The sequence below is a fragment of the Platichthys flesus genome, chromosome 12 (genome assembly GCF_949316205.1).
Source record: "Platichthys flesus chromosome 12, fPlaFle2.1, whole genome shotgun sequence".
Classification (NCBI taxonomy): Eukaryota; Metazoa; Chordata; class Actinopteri; order Pleuronectiformes; family Pleuronectidae; genus Platichthys; species Platichthys flesus.
Window position 1 is genome coordinate 12412559 of NC_084956.1, and position 17786 is coordinate 12430344.

General features: G+C 42.9%; 2 protein-coding genes across 3 annotated transcripts in view; one reads left to right on the forward strand and one right to left on the reverse strand.

Moving 5' to 3' along the window:
• The window catches only part of dst (dystonin), a 96258-nt gene extending 95131 nt beyond the window's left edge, over positions 1-1127 (reverse strand). The window contains exon 1 of the mRNA XM_062400469.1: positions 1017-1127. Within this exon, the coding sequence (XP_062256453.1) occupies positions 1017-1107 (91 nt within the window). The 5' untranslated portion in view covers positions 1108-1127. The remainder of the gene's footprint in view (positions 1-1016) is intronic.
• Positions 1128-10384: 9257 nt separating this feature from the next.
• On the forward strand, positions 10385-17354 carry znf451 (zinc finger protein 451). 2 transcript variants are annotated; one of them, XM_062400471.1, is made up of 12 exons: positions 10385-10464; positions 11364-11463; positions 12112-12198; positions 12291-12404; positions 12816-12918; positions 13074-13224; positions 13307-13433; positions 13548-13707; positions 13808-13955; positions 14060-15537; positions 16192-16257; positions 16439-17354. In XM_062400471.1, exons 2-12 carry the CDS (start codon positions 11368-11370, stop codon positions 16477-16479), a joined length of 2571 nt encoding a protein of 856 aa, XP_062256455.1. In that variant the 5' UTR covers positions 10385-10464; positions 11364-11367; the 3' UTR covers positions 16480-17354. The 2 variants fall into 2 exon arrangements, with proteins under 2 accessions (XP_062256455.1, XP_062256456.1); XM_062400472.1 differs by lacking the exon at positions 10385-10464 and adding an exon at positions 10918-11020.
• The last annotated feature ends 432 nt before the right edge of the window (positions 17355-17786 follow it).

Below are 17786 nucleotides of genomic sequence, written 5' to 3' on the forward strand. Positions count from 1 at the left end.
GACTGGCCCTGCTGGCTACAATGCTCCCAACAGCTGAGAGAACACACTTCTGGGGAGCATTCACCACAACAGTCCACAGTGTGTGTTATTTAACGGTGAGTGCTGCTTCACTGTGAGAGGGACACACTAGAGTTAAAAAAAAAGAAAAAAAAAAGGCCGCTGTCAGTTTGAATCCAGCTCCTAACGGCTCTCCGCGGGCCCGAGCCTCAGAGTGCATGAGCAGGATTTTCATCAGGGAGCTCTGGCAGTGACTGAACAACATAGTCATGTCTTAAACGTGATGGATCTGATCTAATTACATGACACGGACGCAAAAGGAGCAGCTCCATGAAGAGACATGGACTCCTCGCATGAGCTAATGCCTCATCTGGATCTATCATTGCCCTGTTCGCCTCATGACACATAAACACTAGATAAACTGGGATATTTCTATATGCGATCACCCCAAAAATATACAAAGGCATAACTTTGTGTTGACGTGTTAGGTAAAATGTGATATATATTGCATCCCTTGCAGTTACCCCTGAGTTTTCTCTATGTTTTGTTTTTGTAGTTAGTCCTTATTCTTGTCAAGGGTTAATGGCAGAGGATGTCACACCTTGCTAAGCCCTATGAGGCAAATTGAAATTGATTTTTGATTTGAATTTACATTGTAAAAGCACAATTTGCTCACTTTCATTTGAAATATAATAAGTGCAGACACTGGCTAAGATGACATGACAATTTCAAATAACAGCCAATAAAAACAAATACTCCTCTAGTCTAATGATCAGGTGTCATCATATAATAAACCTTTTGCCTTTTCTACTATTATTCACACTGAATGTGATGACATGCAGCAAACCACAACTCCCAGTGTGGGGATGAGGACACTACAGACCAGCCACCACAGGGGGGAGAGGGGGAGAGAGAGAGAGGGGCCGGCTGACATTCATGGAGCTGTCAAACGAGCAATCCCACTCATTTCTTCATCGTTCCAAAACCTTCAACCTATAAGAACAGAGGCGATCTCCTACCTTTGTATCTTTCCAAAACATCCTCGTACGCCTGGAGGTATTCCTGTTCGTCCGAGAGCCCATAACCCTGCGGCGGTGTGTACTGAGCCATAACCCGGGCTCCGCAAACTGGACATTCACAAGCGCGGCGCACAGGGCAGACGCAGCATGTGTGTGTGTGTGTGTGTGTGTGTGTGTGTGTGTATGTGTGTGTGTGTGTGAGTGATCGGCGCTGTTGTTGCACGAAAAGGAAACGCCCTACATCCCTCCCTTTGCCCGGGGTCTGTCCAATGGGCGACACTTCCTCTGTGGAGTTCACTGATTGATAGGAACGTGCCGCGCTGCAAAAAGTGTCTCTGTTGTAACGAACCAATCAACCCGCACTCCTCCTCCTAAGTTTGACATCTGATTGAAAAATACATTTTAAATGTTACTTTTTTAACACACGAGGATAATTTCACCATGTCTGCCTGTGTTAGAAAAGCAGTAAGTGAAATGAGGAGCACAAAAGCAAATCAGACTCGACTAAAGGTTCATTTTTTACAGTGTGTTAATGAGAAATAAACGCCTTTCCCCAGTCTTGGCGTCTCAGTACCAGCTCGTGACATGGACCGCTTCCTTTCCCACTGTTATCCACCTGCTTTAAACAACCTGCATTTACAGGACCACTGTTTTTACACGTGTGTGTGTGTGTGTGTGTGTGTGTGTGTTTGTGTCCCATCAGAGGCCACCACCAACACACACGTGTCCATAAGATGCAAATGTTTCACTGATAAACTTCTCCTACAACAAATCGATTATAGGATAAGGTCTTATCAATTGATCGGGTTTACAACGTTAAAGATCCCCAACGTGTCATTATAAAACACAAGAGTGACATGAGATGGGATATAAAATGACATCTGATTAATGGTTTTTTTCTAAACCAATCTGACTTTCACTATCACATTGGAGACACACGAGATGAGTCCTTATGTGTTGTGCATGGAATGTAAAACGATGTCTTTAAATGGGCCTTTAATCTACCAGTTTTATTAAAAGTGACACTGAAGTTTGGTAAAAAGATAAAAACAGTAGCTTTTTATATTATGCTATATTCAATATATTTTTTTTATTTTACTGTCACACTATTTTTAATTGTATCATATCCAGAATAAAAAGCCCCATATCCAGAAAAAAAGCACGGTATCCAAAAAATGTCCATGTCACAACAGAGCCTGTGTTTCTGTTCCCACATAGAACTGAGTGAGGACATCAGCAAAAAGACATAGGGTATAGTCCCAATGTGCATGCATGTATATCGCAGCATTGTTTTCATGGTGATACTGGATGTGTCAACAAGGATGCAGCCCCTCACCTGCGATCCTGAGCACCGCTCTCTCCGCCGGGTCCAGCACTGATCCTCCCTGGATCTTCCGCTTGGACCGCTCGTGTCTGGGCAGGTTCCAGGGCAGCGTGTCCCCGGGAGCCGGTGATGCCGACCCGGACTTAACGCTGTAGTCATCCTCGTCCGAGAAATCCGCCGAGGAAGACATGGAGCCGTGCAGGGACGGGTTCCCCGAGCTGGAGCTCTGCGAAACAAAAGAAAGGGAAAAAACGGGGGGTAGTGAAGAAGATGAGGGAACAATGCTTGTCACGGTTTCCCCCCTGAAATAGGAACAGGGACCAGGAGCGAACATCCACATGATTTCTCACCAACGCAGGTCAAAGTGCGTATTGTGCGCGCATGATAAAAGGTGTGAGGACGCCCCGGGACACCAGCTCCCAATCATCCATCCACAATAAAGGAATGAGTCGAATAAAGCCAATGGAATCAATAGCATCTAGCTCCCCCGCCAGGTCAACAGTAAGACTTACCACTGTGTACATGGGGACCTGTCAGCTGCTGCGAGAGGAAGAAAAACAATCCAATTCTGCTCGTTATTAGCTCCCACTGCTCAGTCACAGCTCAGTCACACATTGCGTGTGTCAATTTCCCACGCTGCCACGCCCTTAGAGGGATGCTCCGGCCACGAGTTCGTCCCTCATCTAGCAGAAGCATTAAGGATGCGAGGATGGTGTCAGATCTCCAGAGGGCTGACGGGGATGAGGCGCTGCTGTGAGCAGGCGAGGCAGAGCTCGGAGCTGGAGTCAAAGGCTGCATGTGTCTGCGCGTCATACCCGGTATACAGCTCCGGCAGCAGCAACGGCGGTGCTAGAGCGCCATCCCTGCACGAAGGTGCGGGGTGCATGGCTCCGAATACCTCAAAACAAGCCAGGAGGGGAGGGGGTGGGTGGTAATGAGAGGACAGCCGCTCCCATAGTTTCGCGTGGCAAAGGCTGCAAAATGCACCCGTGGGGAGCCACACTGCTGGGATGGCAACAGCGATGGAGGGTGCAGGGAAAGCATGCACTGTTCTAATCACCTGTGATGGTGCAAAACCAAAGATTACGCTCGGTCTAAGTCAATTTAACTCAATTAAATGAATACTGTGCAGGATTACCTCAGGCGGATTTGTTATTAGTCCTGTAACTTTCCCAATCCAAATAGAATTGCAAATGAAAGTTGCCGATATAATGAGCAATTAAATAAATGACTCAGCTGCAGTTTCCTGCTTCAACAGGACACACCTGAGATGGAGCAACAGAACAAATGAAGGAGATGGGTGGGGTGTAAAAATAAATACTTCTCTAATGACACTTAGGTTGCTTAGTGATACAAATGGGAAAACTCTTTTTTTTACCAATTCTAGTAAGTGTCAAAGGGTAAACCTGGATCCCTGAAACTGTGCACAGGATGAAGTTAAACTTCTGACAGGGGAAAGCAAAAACTATTTCTGGTTTTAAACAGACAGTTTCAGATTCAGTGTGATTCTGCAAGAGCTGATATAAGCGACACACAAAATTAGCAGCAGGCGTTTTACTCATTACATCACTTTCCATCAGGATAATACTCAGGGTCAAAAAAAGGGGCAGCTTGGCTGTGCATTTTATCAGCTTTCTGCTTATTCATAATTCCTTCCAAAAAGTGGGAGAGCTCCACGATTCGAGGAAAGTTAATGCTCATTATTATGAAATAATCAATTAAATAATCATTTGTTTACATTATCACAGGAATATTCTCTGAGTAGTGTTTTTCTTTTTTCATTTTCTTTTATATAACTGAATAGGGATAAGAATAGTTGAGGGATTGGAGGCCCTCCCCCTTCACTAAATACACAGCTTATCCTCTCCATTAGGGCATGTACAACATTCTTTTTTTGCTTCGTTAATACCCGGCATTCTTTGCTCAGGAGCTGTTGCAGTTAAAAATGGACATCGTAGTTTCCTTTTATTTGTCGGTAATATTGAAAAATGTGACTGCAGGGCATCCTGAGAGGCGGTGGACTAGTGGCGGAAACTTGGACTATGGGCAGAAAGGTCTCTGGTTCGTCTCTGGTTCGACTCCATGGAGAAACAACAAAAAGACGAACTTGGATTGATCTGTCCAAAAATCCAAGAGGATTCTCCTTACCCTGTCTAGTGCCCCTGAGCAAGGCACCTTACTCCCCCAACATCTGCTCCCCGTGCACCGTACATGGCTGCTCACTGCTCTGTGTGTCCTGCACCAGATGGGTTAAAAGCAGTGGTTAAATTTCCCTACAATTGCATGAGTGTGCCTGTGTCTGTGCATGTGTTTGGGACAACTAAATGTATCTTATCTTATATAAATGAGTATGATGAAGGCATAATGACCTATTAAATACAAGTTTAAAAAATGAGCACAGATGTAAAGATGCACTTGAATCTAAAATAATCTGTTTTAGATTCTGTTTAAACTGTGAAGAAGTCAGGGTTATTTACAGAGATTATCAGTCAGAAAACACACAAAAATAAGACAAAGCAACCATTCTGCATCATTCATTTTTAAACATGCAAATAAATCATGAATGATGCATGGTGGGCTGATCTTGGCCTGCACTAGTTTATGCCGATCTAATACATATTAAAATATGCCCATTTACTGCACATAATGGAGCTGTAATGATTTCATAATATTCAAAATTTCCATTCCTGCTGTGGTCCCTGGCATTCTTTTGTGAATTGCTCTTTCTCTCACATAAGAATAAGTAAGAATAGTAGCAAACACAGTTTTATCAATAAAATTAGAAAAATACAGATTTTGTTTTAACCCATGTCAACAAAACATTGGATTCAAAGGCAGCACAAATGACAACAATATCAATAAGAAGACCCATCTCCTAGAAATCAAGTTCTCATTTTTTTAACACAAAAAGCACCAAAGCGTTTGAGTGTGATTTCTGCAGTACTACTGGAAGCATGACATTGCAAAGGGTTCACACACAGATCATAAGGTTAACTTCAACGTTATGGATGGGAATGTTGGAAGAAGAGATGATAATAAATAGAATTATTAATATTCTGGAAACAGTAAATTACATTTAAGTACTCGACATGGCAACAACAGTCTCATATTGAACCAGTAAAGAAAGAGTGGCTGTGGGAAGGAGTGTTTATGCCTCTCATTCACGTCCCCTTAAGTAAATACTTCCAGTCCAGCCCATGTGTTGCATGTGTCTCTCTCCTCCCCAGCAGTACCTGAAGCTGGTTGAAGGAAGGTGACGTGTTCTTGTTTGAGATCAGGGCAGCTCATTCACAGGAAGAGATAGAAACATGAAAACCTGAAGGCCTTAACCTGTGGTGAGTTGACAAAGAGTTGAGCCACTGATCCATAGCAACATTGTAAATTCTTTAGAAGACTCAGAATGGATTAGAAAGGACACGTAACAGCACGCTGACCAAGGCAAAATTAAAAAAGTCACAAAGTCTGTTCAAATGGAGGATGACAATTTGAAAACAGAAATGGAAATATAAGGCCACAAAACATATACTTATACTTGTGCTAAATGTGGGACTTGTGGCAGGTTATTTAAAGTTAAGGTCACCTATGTGCCAACTCTATAGAGTATAAATTTGGAGCCTCTTTTATTTTGGGCTAAACCATTGACTGTATAGACTGATTACTGCTCTGCAAAGATGAAGCCAAATCATCTTGATCTCCCCCTAGTGGCTGGCTGAGGTCATAAACCCTGCTAGTGGGTGTACCAAACTTAAAAGTCAAACTAATATTTTTGAAAGATGTTTTTTGTCCTTTTAGGGAGTTCTTTTTACTGATGCTATTTCCAGTGCTTATATTTCCAATAAGTTTGACTTTAGTAGTTATTTGATGCTATAAAATGTATTGACAGATGAAACCGATTGTTGGTCAACCACATTGGGTGGAGATTAATATCATGGCTTCATCCCCCAATCACTACTGCGCCCAAAATCTGTGATCAGAATATTTCTCGTATTATTAGAAATGATTTAACAATAGACAATATGGAAACAAAGTAACGACACATAATTTTCATTTCATAACACCTCAATAGTACACCGAGGGTTCAAGCCCTGTAGACAAACACTTGTCCTGTGCCCTTGAGCAACGTACTGATTCCTGTGTCCCTGTGGAGCAGAGCAAGATAAACATAGAATCACTTCATCACCAGGGTTAATTAGGTCACAGTTAGGCTAGGTACCTACAGGTTTGCGTGTGGGGGTGACTTGCACAGACTGGTAAAACTCGGGCAGGACCCTCTTCTTCACTTTGCGTTTTCTGAGTGTGGAGGATGACTCGGGTTCGCTCTCAGGAATCTCGACTAGATTGGGTTTTTCTTCTGCCACTCGAGCATGCAGGCTCCTTTTTGCGTGACGTGGACTGTGCCTGAAGCCCTGGGAAACAGGAGCAAATGTCAAGCACACAGCAGGTTTGACTTTCAGCAGAGTCTTAGCTAGAGAGAATAAAAGGTTTCATCATAATGTGATAAATGACTGTGATACGATTCAGCCTCGATAATAGGGAGGCACTGTTTCACGACCTAGATTTCAGAGCCAGAAGTGCTGGAGGAAGATGATACAGCAACTTCAATACATGCAGGGAAAGCAAACATTTCAATATGACATTTGGACATTTCTATCATGTCTTTAGATCTGAGTTTTTATATGAGCTGTTTATTATTGCAGTTAATATCTTTGAGGGGAATTTATCAGCCCTGCTGTTGTGTCATTGAACATGAAACTAAACACCTACCGGCTACAGCCCTGATCTGTTGGGGATTCAGTGTCCTGTGGCTCAATAAATAACCTTGGAGCTTTTTCACAGATAATCACAAAAAGATAATAAAGATTACAGAGGACCTCATTGTTTTGAATGCAAAACAACCTTAAAACTATATGGCACTTTACTTCGAGTTTATGTGCTACAATGTCTTATCACCAACCCATTTTAGTTTCACTTTTAAACTACAGACTAATCGTTGAATTGATATTGCCAGGAAGGCCTTTTTAGTTCAAGATATCATTATTGCTATAGTAGAGGCTATTTTATATGCATTTAATATAGTTACAGGCTTTAAAATGACATTTTATTTTGAAAATTACGTGCGTAAAACGGATATTGACATCGACAGGAGCACGACAGATTTGGGCTGAACATGAAAGCATCAGACATGGACCACATTTGAGTACGAAGCCTCCTGTCTGCCCACTAAGACTTCACTTTCCAGCCTTGTGCTTCCGAGAACACGACACTAACAGTTTCGATTCATCTCCATCACATGAAACTGCAGACTCACCTATTTACCGACAACACATGCGCACTGCGCACATCATGCTTCTTAAAATAGTCATCCAGTGAAAATGAAATAGTCTGATCTGTCGCATTATACTTTATACGCATTAATATATTGAAAATACAGTTCACTCTTCAGAAATCAGAAGTAACAGATCAGACGGAGTTAAGCCCATAATGAGAAAAGTTCATCCTACGTACCTCTGATCGAAAATGGTGCGTTCGGAGGCCAACTACAGGGCAGATAGCAGATGAGAGGAGGAGATGCTCTGATCAAACAGTTCCCAACAAGCATGACATGTCACTTAGAAGTTACACGTTCACAGAATAGAATGAAGACGTAAAGGTATTCAAAGCTCAATCGTCTTAAGACCATCAGAAGACTAAAAGCTGCAGACTGTATCGCTGCGAGCTACAGCAGATAGTAGATACAAACAGACTATGAACACACACAGAAAACACATTAACGTCACAGACATGACATGGGGATGAGGATGAGGATGAGCGGCGCCTGGCCGGCCTGCGCCACGGCTACTCACCGCGGCTCTTTGCGCGTCCGGAGAGCACCGATTTTATTGGATGTTTCCCATTACGGAGCCTGCGGTGCCAGCAGCAGAAGAACAGGATCGTCGCGATGGTCCCGAGCAGGAGCAGCAGCAGCAGCAGCACGCATTGAATGCTGTACGGCCTGAGCAGAACCAGAAACGCCGCAGCGATCATCATAAGGCGGGATGTGTGGTGGACGGACCCCCGCAGCCTTCAGACAGCCGGCTCCTCTCCTCTCCTCCGCCAACGCTACACTGGAGGCTCAGGATGAGAATAAACTCTCCAGCTGACATGTACGTGGAGCATCGCACCGTGCGCATGAAGCGTGGACGCTTTACAGTGGACAGCTCGGACTGTCGGTGTCATTACTGCCAGGGATAATGCATGACTCAGCAGAGACGCAAGTTTCTATTTATTTATTTATTTTTCTTTCGAGCAGGGACAGTCAGCAGATTCGACGGAGCATCGCAGTGATGTGCTGCAGAGTCAAACAGCCCAGACAGATAAGGCTCCTGGACCAGTGATACCAGCAGAATATGGTTTCACACGAGTCTGTGAAACTCAACCCTCCAACTATGTATATTGAATATTGAAGGTATTTTGCATTATCATCCTATATTGATTAATCATATTGTGATATCACAAAATGATTTACTACAGCAGTTTGTTCCTATATGTTTTGATGTAGAGGTTTGCTCTGCATAGCCTCCTGCACTGCCAGGCCATGATAACAGGCAGGTGCTCTGCCCATCAAATATTTTCAGGATTAGGGGAGAAAATAGAAACCAAATCTAATCATAATCCAAAAAGGATTATGTCATTTTGGATGAACTGATATCATACAGAGCGTGTGAATCCCCCCCTTCGGTCAGAGAGAAAGACTCAGGCAGGCCAAGTGTGATGGGAGAAACAAAAAAAATAATAAAAAGCCAGATATTGATTAGTACTTATATGGTATGTTAGCATGAGCTTTTACGGCCATATTGTTTGTGTGTAATGCAATAGATGTCTTTTTCCTAAATATCAGAAACGAAGTTTAATATTCATTATACTATTTGGGAAGTTGTGAGTCGCCAGTGGGTGTTGGATGCAAATGCAGGTTATTGTCTTGTGTGGTGAGTTTTGTTCATCAATACTTTTTTACATTATGATAACATATACTATTTACACATAAACACATTTTATAAGTTTATTATAATTAATTTACATATCAACATTTCCTTGTAGATATATATATGTAGCTGATGTACATGTATAGGCTACTCATACTTAATGTAATACATCTAATAAGGTTGCATTAACACTATGATCATAAACAGCAAGACGCCTGCACAGGGCTGCAGATAATGACTTTCAACACACAGTTCAAGAAGTCTAATCTGAGAGGCTTTGTATTGGGTGGAGCACATTACTCACAGGCGTTAATGTGGAAGACATCAAGTTACAACATGTCCACACAATCACAATGGTTTTCTGTACAAGCATCATTAAAACGTTTGTGAACTTACAGTTACTATACTCCATGGTGAACACTATAATGGCTGACCACACATTTTGGTCAGGAAATCTTTCCTGCCCACAGCAAAAACACTGTGTAACTCCTCACGTCTGTCAAAATGTGCTCTATCACAACCCTGAGGCGTATGGTGTCTGTCCAAACCATAACTCTCTGCTTACTCCTGCAATAACTGTGAATTTGCACATCTTATTTTCATATTTCATTTTGTACGTCATATTATTACTTACCTCATTATTTTGTCTTTAAATGCAAACAACTACTGCAACTTTGCACGTCTCTTTGGTTCTTTGCTCTATGTGCAATCCCCTTGACATGCTGCTGGGATCATATCCCAAATTGTGATCAATAAAGTATCCATATATTTATCTATTTATCTATTTGTGTATTATCTATTTATCCATATATCTATCAACAAACATTTATGCATATAATAATGTGTGTTACTATGGAAACACTGATCTGTAACCCACATTTTTAAACTGCATCCGGGTTTCTACTCATCTGACTTGGAGAATTTACAGCAAAGAAAAAGGTTCGCACTTCAGCCCGAACAACTAAATCCAGACGGGCGGATATTATTACCTCTCTTTTCTGTCTCAATACCCAGTAACCCCTCCCTCGCGGCACGCTCCGCGCAGGGAAAGTAGCGCTCCATATACATATGACGTTACAGACCAGACTAGCTGCGCTTGTTTTGATTTGGGAGGTTGTCGCTAAACTGCCTCTGTTGTCAGGAGTCAGAGGGGAAACTGCAGGTAACGCGATGCTCAGCTTCAGACCCATATACTGTATATATAGTTTAAACTATATTAAGCAAACAGTCAAGCCAAGTCCAATTTAAACGTGTCGCACTCTGATGTATGGCAACTCCCTAGATTTTCACCATTGCTAAAGTTGTTAAAAATACAACTACTGAGAGTTAAAACACCATTTCAGCTCCTGTGGATTTTCTCCGAGACACAATGTGATACTTGATGTCAATGTCAAGTGTTTTAAAGCAGCTAGAACCCGAGTTTCTTCCACGGAGTATCGTTTAATCCACATTACAAACCAGGATGACCTGTGGGTTCTTCTCTCTCCCTCCTCCGCTGGTGTAGTTGTGCAGCAGCTTGGTGCTCAGTGCTGCTGTCACAGGTCAAAGGGCTGTACTGCAACAACACCGTCATTTAACAGGACCGCAGTTGGCTGTAGTTTAGCCTCCACCCACACGAGGCGCTACTAAAGAACGATGCAGGGTGGTACGCGACGAGGGAAACTATCCTCGCGCTGACTTTGGTTGAATTTTGTTTAACTGACGTGAATTTCTCCGGAGTAAGTTGTGTTTAGATCATTGTGCATTGGACCGATATGACGGGTATAATAAAGGCCAGCTAACAGCATTCAAACCGTTTTATTTGCACGACGTCACGTAATGAATATGTACGCTTTGTTTGGTTGGGTGCTAGCTCAGCAAGCTTTTCCGTTCTTGTATTTATGGTTTAAAAATAATAATTTTCCTTCTGAGAAGTTCTGTTGAGGACCTTTTACTGATCCAGAGTCTGCAGCCCCAACAGCTGTGTGTTAAGATTGCTGTTTAAATATCTATCTGCCTGTACTATGTTTACGTGTATCCCCTCTAGATGCAAACTTAAATTAGTTTGTTGTTTTTTCACAGATAAATGTCTTCTCCCGTTCAAGCAGACGAAGATGAGGTGGATGAGATGGAGGAGATGGAGGAGATGGAGGAGGTGGATGAGATGGTTGAGTTTGTATCTGTGAGTTATGATTACATTTATCTATTAATGAATGGCCTTTATTTTCAGAGATTATTGCACTACAGGTTATTGCCATTCACACACAAACACACACACATACACACACTCACACACACTGCATCTATGGGACAGCTCAGAGATTAGTGTCAACCGCTCGACCCCCTCAGCCACTAAAGTTCCCCTGATAAGATAAGCACTTGCTTATTTTCTGTTTCTGACTGGTTCACTACTTGTGAAAAATCATCTGGACAAGATAAACATTTTTATAGCACCTGAGATAAATGAAACATAGATATAACTGATAAGTTTAAAGCCTCTTTTGTTGTGGTTTTAAATTCTTCTGTATGGGCAAAGAATGATAAACAGTAAAGCATTAACAAAATCAGAGGTTGTTTAAGTGTTTCAGACACCTGTTTAGTCTGCTTACACAATTGCAAACCCATTATATCCATATAAATGTAATCTTTGTTGTCTTTTTGTGGAAAATTATATTGATATAATTATTAATATTGTTTTATTAATCCACCCTGCCACCCTGCCCCCCCCCCCCCCCCTGCTTTCTACATTGTACAAATGGGTTTATAGACTTTGATGAATGCTGGTTTGTTGTATAACACTAACTCACACAGTGTCTTACACTTGCTTCAGGAGGACCAGCAAAGACCTGTGCTGGAATGTATTGATCTGCTGAGTGATGATAGCGACGGTGAGGGATGTTCACCATTCACAGGAGCGGTGAGTGGCCGACTGGAACCGTTTTTATCAGGAAGGGTGTACCTGTCCTTAGAGTTTTCTGCAAATGTTTGTTCGCTATCTCTCCGATATAGATTGAAGATAAGATCTCCCGTCACAAAGCACGTGTTTCGTCTACACTGGACAAACTAGCACAGCAGGTGGCGCTGGAGAAAAAGGAACGGGTAGATAAAATCAGAGCATTCAAGGTAAGATCACTTTAGCATAAAATAAGCTTCTACCGTTAGTAGCTTGTCAGACTGTAATGAATTATTCATTTCTTTTTAATTTTGAGGAGTCTGAACTTGACCAGTCAAGTCTTGTTTCTTTTTTTGTGTCAAGACTAAATGCCAATTAAAAAGCTAAGATGTCATTTTTGTGTTGTTATGTGGGTTCAATGAAAGCCTTTTGTAATAGCAACAGTGCCACCCTATGGACAAAATTGGTAGGAAACCGGTGAAACCCACTATGCTTTGACGAACAGTCATCTATGTACTCACTTCATATAATATTATAGTCGCAGATCATTGAACACCTCTGTTTTTTCGGGTGACTTTCCAATGAGTATAAAACATAGCATGTTGTCTGTTATCATTCATCTCTGGGCCTTTTTTTTCCAGGAGAAGCAGATCTCACAAAAAGTTCATGGGCAGAAGGAGTTGGCTTTCCGGGCTGCTAATGGAGAAGCAAAGCACTGTGTAGACATGTGGTTAAAGATGCCAGGTAATGTGGATCAGTATCACTGACATTGATACTTTTACCTGCTGCGATGACTCACGTTCATCACATGGCTGTACTGGTTTTAATAGATCTGTTGCTGTTGTGTTATTTGACTGATTCTGTCCACCTGATAACACTGAACCTCCGGGTTTATTTAGGTGTCACTCCTGGATCGATCAGTTCTGGTTTTGGAAGAAGGCGCAGACCTCCTTCTTTCCCCGGAAATAGTTCAACTAGACACACTTGTCCAGTGATTAACTGTGGTCGTGTTTATGAAAACGCCTTGCTGCTTAATGGGCACTTGAAAAGGTAATAATCGCAGGTCAAATGCTTTGAACCAGGTTCCTGTGTCCGAATCTGCATAATTTGATGTTAAATATCTTGCGTGCAGGTTTGATCATTCCCCTTGTGATCCAGCTATCAATCTGAAGGGATGTCCTTCTGAACTCTTTGCCTGTGTTGCCTGTGGTCAACACTTTCAGACCAAAGAAGCATGGAGAACACATCTAGAGACTAAGGTTTATACACTCTCTGCTCTGCGAATGTTTCTTATCCGTTACATTTTGAAAGTCATAGTTTGCTATTCATTTACAGGAGTAAAATTTCAAGACTGCTCTCATTTTGAACCTTAGGTAAATTCATCTGCTGAAAATGCTCACAGCATCATTCAGACCTATCAGCGGATTGTGGGTTTCGCCTGCCCTGCCTGTTACCTCCTCTTCAACCTCAGAGACGAGTGCCTTCAGCACATGTCGACCAAAAACCACTTCACAGAGGCTCTGTCATTGAATGGTTTGTTGAACAAGTTTCATCAAAACTACACATAATCAAATATCAGGAGTTATTTTATATACAGGAGTATGTCTACCTTCCACTTTTGTCTTCCTGTTAGAATCCAGAGAAAAGCCGCTGCCGGTTCCGGTCCCACAGTATGTTAAGAGCCGTCTCATTGCTTTGTGCAAGGATGTACGGTTCAATGTCCGATGCTCTTTATGTCACAAAGTACTGATCTCGCATCAGGCAGCTCAAGCTCACTTTAAGTAAGTATGAGATTATTCTAACATTCAGTGTTTGGATAGAAGGCACTGATTCTGTGTATGTTGTCTTGGTAATTTTGATAAGAAATCCTTGTTTTCTTTTTCAGCGTGTGTTGCAGACAGGGCTGTGCAGTGGCCAAAGCTGATAAAACAATAGTTCAGGTGATGAAACAGCTGCAGGTGCGAGGGCAGTGCTCCCTCTGCTGTCGAGTCTTCCTCAGCCAAGACGACATCGAGCGCCACAAAGAGTCGACTCAGCACGATGTCGAGATCAACCAGACGATGGGCAATGCACTTCTGCAGCACGCCAGGATGGCTAAAGGGGCATCGGGGGCAACACAGTCCACTGGCCTTGAAACACCAAAAAGAACACGCAAGAAGAATGACGGTGAATGTTTTCCAGCCAAACGCAAGCGACAAAGCCCAAGTGTGAATGGCTGCGTGAGCAGAAACCCGACAATGGCTTGGTTCTGCGAGTGTGGTCTGCAGTTCCTTGAGGAGGCTGCAGCCAGTAGGCACCTCATGGCCATAAACCAGATCTTCCATCAGTGTGGCGTCTGTGGCAAACACATGGGAGAGTCTTCAATTACCCGTTTGCACATGAGCCGGTTTCACGGGGGAGCTCATCTCTCCAACTTTTTCTTCTTCTGCCGCAAGTGCAAAGTGGAAATGCCTCGGCACGAAGACATCCTGTCGCACGTGACAGAAGCTCACAGCGGACACACCTACGTCGCCGAACAAGAAGTGTCGGAGGACGCCGCCACAGTCATCGATGCCGAGCCGTCCACCAGCCGCGACGGCTCCCTTCAATCATCCTCCAAGTCCGTCACCGTCCAGCAGACCACAGCGGAGCCATCGTCTTCAAAAGCAGAGCAGACCTGGATGTGCAGGATGTGCGAGGACATCTTCGACTCGGAAGCGGCCGCGTACAAACACTGCCGGGACGCCAGCAGCCACAGCTTCCAGAGGTTCATCTGTGGACACTGTCCTCAGAAGTTCTTCAAGGAGTCCACCGTACGGAGACACTGTGCGAACGAGCACGACGGGCAGATCAAGAGCTCCCACTTCTGCGGCCTCTGCGACAGCATGCAGTTTGAAGTTGAGGGCGAGTTCTTGGAGCACTACAAGAGACTCCACAGTAAGGACTACTTCCGAATGGACGATGGAGACGTCGTTCAGCCGGCTGTCGCCAAGAGCACCAGCCGGCCTACGTGCGCGTGCATGAGTTCCGAAAAGAGCAAGGAGGAAATGAAGGCTACGTATACACAGTGCATGAGGAGTCTGGCCGCTGAGGGTAGATGTCAGTACGTCTGTGCTCCGTGTGAAGTGACTGTGCCTTCCTACGCACAGATGAAAACTCACGTCCACCTGAAACACGCCGCCTTGCACCTGGACAAGACCTTTGATGTAGAATGCCAAGCGTGCCCGGAGAGTTTTGAGAGTGTGCAGAGTTTCCACAGTCACTACCACTCCCGACACTGTGCACTGGATCCCTGCAGCTCCAGGACCTCCGAGACAGACGCCAAAGCAAAAGCTGTCCCTACCAATATATTCAGTGCTGTGGGCATCGAAGCAGACGACAACGGTAAATCAGTTAACATCACATCTTTGACATTAATCCTCAGCTGTTTGTTCGCATGCTGCGATCACTTGTGTGTTTTTATATATGTGTATGTCATGTCATGTGTCTACACATATGTCATGTGTAGAGAGTGAAGACGTGAAGGGAGACGTTTTTAAACATCTCAAGACAACAAAGAGACTGAAGCAAATGAAAGTAGGGGATAAGCTGTGTAACTTATGCTGCATAGAAGCAATAAGACAAGTAAGCAAAGGCAGTGTATCATTGTATTTTTTGTAATTATATCACATTTCAGGGCTTCTGTTTTGAAATTTGTTTCCAAAAGTTATGAAATATGTTCCTCAGGGAACTGGTTCAACTAATGATTAAATTAGGACTCAGCTCAAAATACATCTGCAAGCTGAAGGGTTAGGGTTAAATATCACATCACCTCCAAGGCCCCACAGCCCCCTTAGATTCAAGCTGTACACACCCAGACTCTGAAAGGGCCCATGTCCCATCCTTCCAACAATTTTCGCAGAATCCTACTGACAAAGGAACCAACCAACAAACCCATGGACAAGGCTGAAAACTTAACCTGCTTGGTGTTTGACTACCATTTGTCTGTAAGCTTCTAGTAATTATTACATTTACGTTTTATCGTTTATTCTGTTACAGATGATTCGGATGAGGAAATGAAGAACGCAATGTCCGTGAAAGAAGAAGAAGCAAGAGAGTCCACAGGTATGGAAAAGTATTGACTCAAGATAGTACCCCATTTCATAATGTTAATAGTGTGCATTAAAAGTCCAATGTAATGGGGAGAGAAACAATCTCACACTTATCAACATAAAATGTTCTCAGTATTGTTTTATTTGAACTTCTGTAACAAAAGATTTTGATTATCTGTTTTTTCTATATACAGAAATAGAAGAAGCTCTTAAGAGAAGTCTTCTGGAATTCTAATGACGGGAAAGCGGTCTGTGACACATTTCATCCATTCTTGCCTTGAAATGCTCTGTACAATATCATTAAACTCAAAGTACATAAAATAAGGAGTAGTTGACATTTTTTCCCGTTTCTTCATTTGTAATTGTTAAATACTCGACATCAGAGAATCCCTCTGGAAACACAGAGCGCCCCCCTGATCCCACTGTCGTTGGCAGATCCCATGTAACCGTTGATTCATGCTCACTCCTGCGTGTCGACACGTGGGCTATATATGGCATTGATGACGCTGCAAGATGCCGTGGCTGACCTTGTGACCGCTGAGTGAAGAGCTGGTGTCTCCGGTTGCAGTCTCTGTTTTCATCGCAGACATGAAATCCAGTGAATTGCATTTACCAATCTGTCTTGAAAGTGCTGTCACACAGGTCGTCAACACTATGTGACGGAATTCTTCTAAAATCAACAGTTTTAAGAGGCACGTTATTCTCCTGTGGTGATACAATTTGGAGCGCAGGTTACACAATACACAAAAAAATACATTTCATAACATCCATCTGGATGAAGCTAGGTGCTTGCTTGTTTACTTTCCATGCACATCCCCCTGGTCGTTTGATTAAAGTTTAAAAATTATATTGAAACAAACTGTGAAGCATCTTGAAACAGTCGAGTGATCGTGGTCCAGTTGGTAAACAGAGGTTCTGAATGGACTTGAGGAACAAACTAATTAGGATCGAATCTCCCTGGTTGTAGAATTTGTCAGCTGCCGTCTAATTTCAACCTCTGGTGAGAAGAGGCGGTTCTCATGCAGCCAGTAGTGTAGAAACATAAACAGAGCAGCTAGAGAGTAATTTGTTTAAGATAGAAGTAATAAAACACATGATCCGTGTGATACTCCCTCACCGAGGAGGTTATGTTGTTATTGCCACTTGTCTGACTATAATGCAAAACCAGATTTAATTCACCTTGGGGGAATGGTTAGGTGTGGAACTAGAACTTTGATAAGGGGGTAGATTTCCCCTCACTTTCTTTAATGTTACGATATCTGGACATTTATCTAGAAATTATCCAGAGATCTTAATGAACTGTATTGACTGTATGGAGGTAATACATCTCGAATCGACCTGAAGCAAGAATTACCTTAACTTTAATAATGAGCACTGCAACAGAACCAAATGAAAAGACCCCGACTGCAAATAAAAAGTTATTTTTCATCTGGACATTGGTAATTCACGCTGAAGTTCAGTCCACGTGTTTGTTGGGGCCTTCTGGTAGCTTCTCGGGACCTCAAGGGTCCTCGAACCAGACTTTTGGAACCTCCTCCTCTG